Source organism: Eufriesea mexicana, unplaced genomic scaffold, assembly GCF_001483705.2.
Source record: "Eufriesea mexicana isolate 0111107269 unplaced genomic scaffold, ASM148370v2 scaffold4744748272, whole genome shotgun sequence".
NCBI lineage: Eukaryota > Metazoa > Arthropoda > Insecta > Hymenoptera > Apidae > Eufriesea > Eufriesea mexicana.
Window position 1 is genome coordinate 114,722 of NW_016907930.1, and position 3,777 is coordinate 118,498.

At 37.6% G+C, this 3,777-nt stretch overlaps 1 protein-coding gene across 1 annotated transcript; it reads right to left on the reverse strand.

Annotated features, from left to right (window-relative positions):
• Nucleotides 1-1,015: 1,015 nt before the first annotated feature.
• Nucleotides 1,016-3,171, reverse strand: LOC108545776 (piggyBac transposable element-derived protein 4-like). Its single transcript, XM_017897561.1, has 4 exons — nt 2,586-3,171; nt 2,218-2,483; nt 1,297-1,412; nt 1,016-1,235 (listed from the first exon to the last, which is right to left on the reverse strand). Exons 1-4 carry the CDS (start codon nt 3,169-3,171, stop codon nt 1,016-1,018), a joined length of 1,188 nt encoding a protein of 395 aa, XP_017753050.1.
• Nucleotides 3,172-3,777: the final 606 nt, after the last annotated feature.

The window sequence follows — 3,777 nt, forward strand, 5'->3', positions numbered from 1 at the left end:
GACCACAGCTGAGCACATCACAACTAAGCAGAGTGCAGCAGAGCACATTAGATATCAGCCAGAGGGCAGTACAGCGCCCAATACAAGTGTTTTCTGCTGTGTTGGCGATGATATTCGATGCTCTACTATGCTTTTCTGTGCGCTGCTGCTTTCTTCTGTGCTCTGCTGTGCTCTGCTGTATGGGGGTGCTATTCGGGGCAGTGCTGCCTTAAACAGCGCGAACCTGAGCAACGTGGTGCTATTCGGCACACTAGTGTTCTCTGCTGTGCTCTGCTATGGTGACAGTGTTATTCGGTGGTGTACTGTACAATACTGCGCTAATCTGTGATCTCCGTCGATATTCCAAGCTCTACTGTACGCTGATGTGCTCTGGTATGCTTCGCTGCTCTCTGCTGCACTCTTCAGTCCCCTAAAGTGCTCTGCTGCGCTTTACTGTGCTCTGTTTCGCTTTGCTGTCTTGGCGGTGCGATTTGATGCTGTCCTGTCATAAGCAGTGCTAATCTATGGCATTCGGCGGTATTCCGGACGTACTGTGCTCTGCTGTGTTTTGCTATCCTCGGTTGTTGTGGCGAAGATATTTGTTATTGTCCTGACGTATTCTCCAATCTGCTGTGCTCTGCTGTGGTGGCTGTACTTTTCAGTGCGGTACTGTAATAACCGGTGCAAATCTGTGCTATTAGGTACGATTCGACGGTTTACGGAGCTTTGCTATGGTATGTGACGCACTGCTGCGCTCTATGATGTTCTGCTTCGGCAGCGATGCCATTCGGTGCTGCACAGTAATAAGCAGTGCGAATCTGCGTTGTTCGGTACTGTCCGGTGCTGTTCGGCTCTATACTGCGCCCTGCTACACTCTGCTACGCTCTGCTGTAGTGGCGGTGCCATGGGGTAAGTTTCTGCAATAAGCTGTGCTAATCCGTGTTATGCGGGGCTATTCGGCGCTTAAATATTTCCTGCTGCGCTCTGCTGTCATGGCCATGGTATCTGGCGCGGCGCTAACCTAAGCAGATCTAACCTAAGCTGGTCGCTGATATTCGGCGCTCTGCTGTGCTTTACTGCGCTCTACTGCACACTGCTGCTGTCTCCTATGCTCTATTGTCGAGGCAGTGCTATTCAATGCGGTGCTACTCAACATAGTGCTTATGGTGCTTATGTTGGGTGCTATTCGGCGCTTTACTGAACTCTGCTGTTGTCTGATGAGCTCTACTGTGATCAGCTGCTTTGGAGGTGCGATTCTGTGAGGTGCTGTCCTATGCTACTGTAACCTTAGCTATGCGATGATATTCGACGCTTTACCGCACTATGGCTGGTCTGTTCCGCTGTCGTCTGCTCTTCTGTGGTGGCTGTGCTACTCGGTTCAGTGCTATCCTAAGCGGTGCTAATCTATGGTATTCGGTGAATTGTAAATATGGCTATATACAGGATTAAACGCATACTGAATTGTTATAATTCTGTTGATTGAAATTATTATAGAGTTTTGAAATTGAATAATTTCTATAAATTTTAGTTTATATTAAAATTCTTTTTCGCAAAGAAAAGAATAAATTCAATTTTGAAATTCAATTTGGATTTTAGTTAAATTATATAATATAAAATTTGTAATTGTATGTTATAATTTGTTGTTGTTATTATAAATCTAATTTTATATTTATTAATTTAATTACTTCCTTAAAATTCAAAATTTTATATGCTGTATCATTAAAATATGAAATAATGTGCCTGATGAAAAGGAATATTTTGATAAAATAATTTTGTAATTAGTAAACCACTATTACTGATAAATTTATAAAATATTAATTATTTATTAAGTGTAGAACTTTAATTTGCAATAAAATTTTGAAATGATTTATTTATTGGAATTAGAATAATTAATATTAATTCTAATAATAAAATTTCAAGAGTAATATTATTTTATATGTCCATTTCTTCTAGAACATTTCTAATGTTGTTTGTAATAGATTTCTTAAACCTAATTAGATTATTAGGATATAAAGAATGATTAAATTATTATTATTTCTTCCCTGGGGACCGCGGTCGACTTTTCGTTTGGCCGGCGTCGGTCCCTGTGGGACCGGCGGTCGACTTTTCGTTTGGGCAGTGTCGGTCCCTGGGAATTCTTCTTTCACCATGGAATGGAATTTCTTCATTCAACTGCTGTGTGAGTGCATCCGACAAGTGTCTACGAAATGCTGTGATTGATATTTTCTCTCCTGTTACTTCTTGAAAAATGAACATAGCATTTACGATGGCAGTACTTGGAAGAAGCTCAAAAGCTAATTTTTTATAATACTTTAGAGTTCTTCTCAAAGGACTGCTATATACACTCATTTGGTCCGACAAGTCAATAGATGTCTTTGCCTTATTATATTCAGCTATAATTTTGGGTTTGCGGCAAAATCCTCTTTTTGTTATCACATTTATCATTTCGCTTGAATGTTTTGTCGACAGGACCAAACCGTCTCTCTTGTTTTTCCACTTCAGCACTGTAATACCATTATTATTTTCTTTGGTGATAATTTCTCCGCCGTTCAATTTAGTAATTATTACTTCATATGGGTTTCTTTTACGATGTGCTCAAAGTGTACCAATCAGATGTGTATTTTTTTCTATCAGCTTATTTGCCAAATCTACCCTGGTGTACCAATTATCAGCACACAACGTATGACCTTTATGAAATAAATTGTTAGATAAACACCTTACAATATTTGACGGTGTTGTGCTTTCCTTGTCAAGAACCTTTCTAGCGTAGACATGAAAATTGTATGTGAGTCCATGATTACAGCACAATTTAAATACTTTTATACCATATTTGTGTTTTATCTGCTTCAAATACTGCTTGAATATGATTCGCCCACGTAGTGTTATAAATTTAATTGTTGATAGACTATCAGATGCGTCATTTACTCTACTATTTGCAAAATGCAGCATTCTCATGAGGATTTCAAATCGATCACTGTTCATTACCTTTCGCGGGAATGTTTGGGCAAACAGTGGATCCCGAGTCCAGAACAAAGGTAAGGATCGAAGGTTCACAACTCCCGTCCATATTATTAGCTCAAATATACGCTTTATCTCATTCTTGTTCGTTGGTATCCATTTATCCGAACGTTTAGATGCAATTCTTAACTGAGCAGCATAAGGATTTGTTTGCACACTGACGTGTTCAAACATTTCGTCAGTGACAAAAGGTGCATACAAATCATCGACTTTTATACAATTCCACACATTTTTATTGTTTTTCAATATACTTCCACGGCTTTTTTCTCACTGATCGTCTCTTCGCCTTTTTGGAGTGAGTATATGAGTGCATTGCCTGCATTTTTTCAGTCCAGAGGAAATATTTGAAACGAAGTAATCCGCTATTCATTCTCCCCATCGTAAAAACTGTTTAAGCGCTCGCCGTCAAGTACTCGCTCGCTGCCAGCTGAACGGAAAGGACAGGAATATCGGCGCCGCGCTCAACGTGTAAATAACAAAATTAACATTTTGTCTGTTTCATTTTTTAATAATTAAATAATTTGAATTGATATCATGAAATAGAATTTTTTTATCTTCAATTTTAACAAAATCTGTAAAGATTAATTTTGATTGTTTAGATTTAAAATTAAATATTTATATAATTTATTTTATATTAATTGTTATTTTAATTATTTCTTTTTATATAAATAAAGCAATAAATTTAAGAAAAATAATTGGATGTTCAACTTTAATATTTAATGATTTATTAATGGTACTATATTCCTATAATGATATAATTTTATATATAATAAAAATATT

Excerpts from the sequence above, each read along its gene's own strand:
- LOC108545776 (XM_017897561.1), bottom strand. The coding sequence starts at position 3,171 with ATGTTTGAACACGTCAGTGTGCAAACAAATCCTTATGCTGCTCAGTTA. Across the intron at positions 2,484-2,585 it reads AAAAAATACACATCTGATTG|TGCTGAAGTGGAAAAACAAG; the intron begins GTACACTTTGAG and ends ATGGTATTACAG. Across the intron at positions 1,236-1,296 it reads AACAGACCAGCCATAGTGCG|AATCGCACCTCCAAAGCAGC; the intron begins GTAAAGCGTCGA and ends AGCACCTCACAG.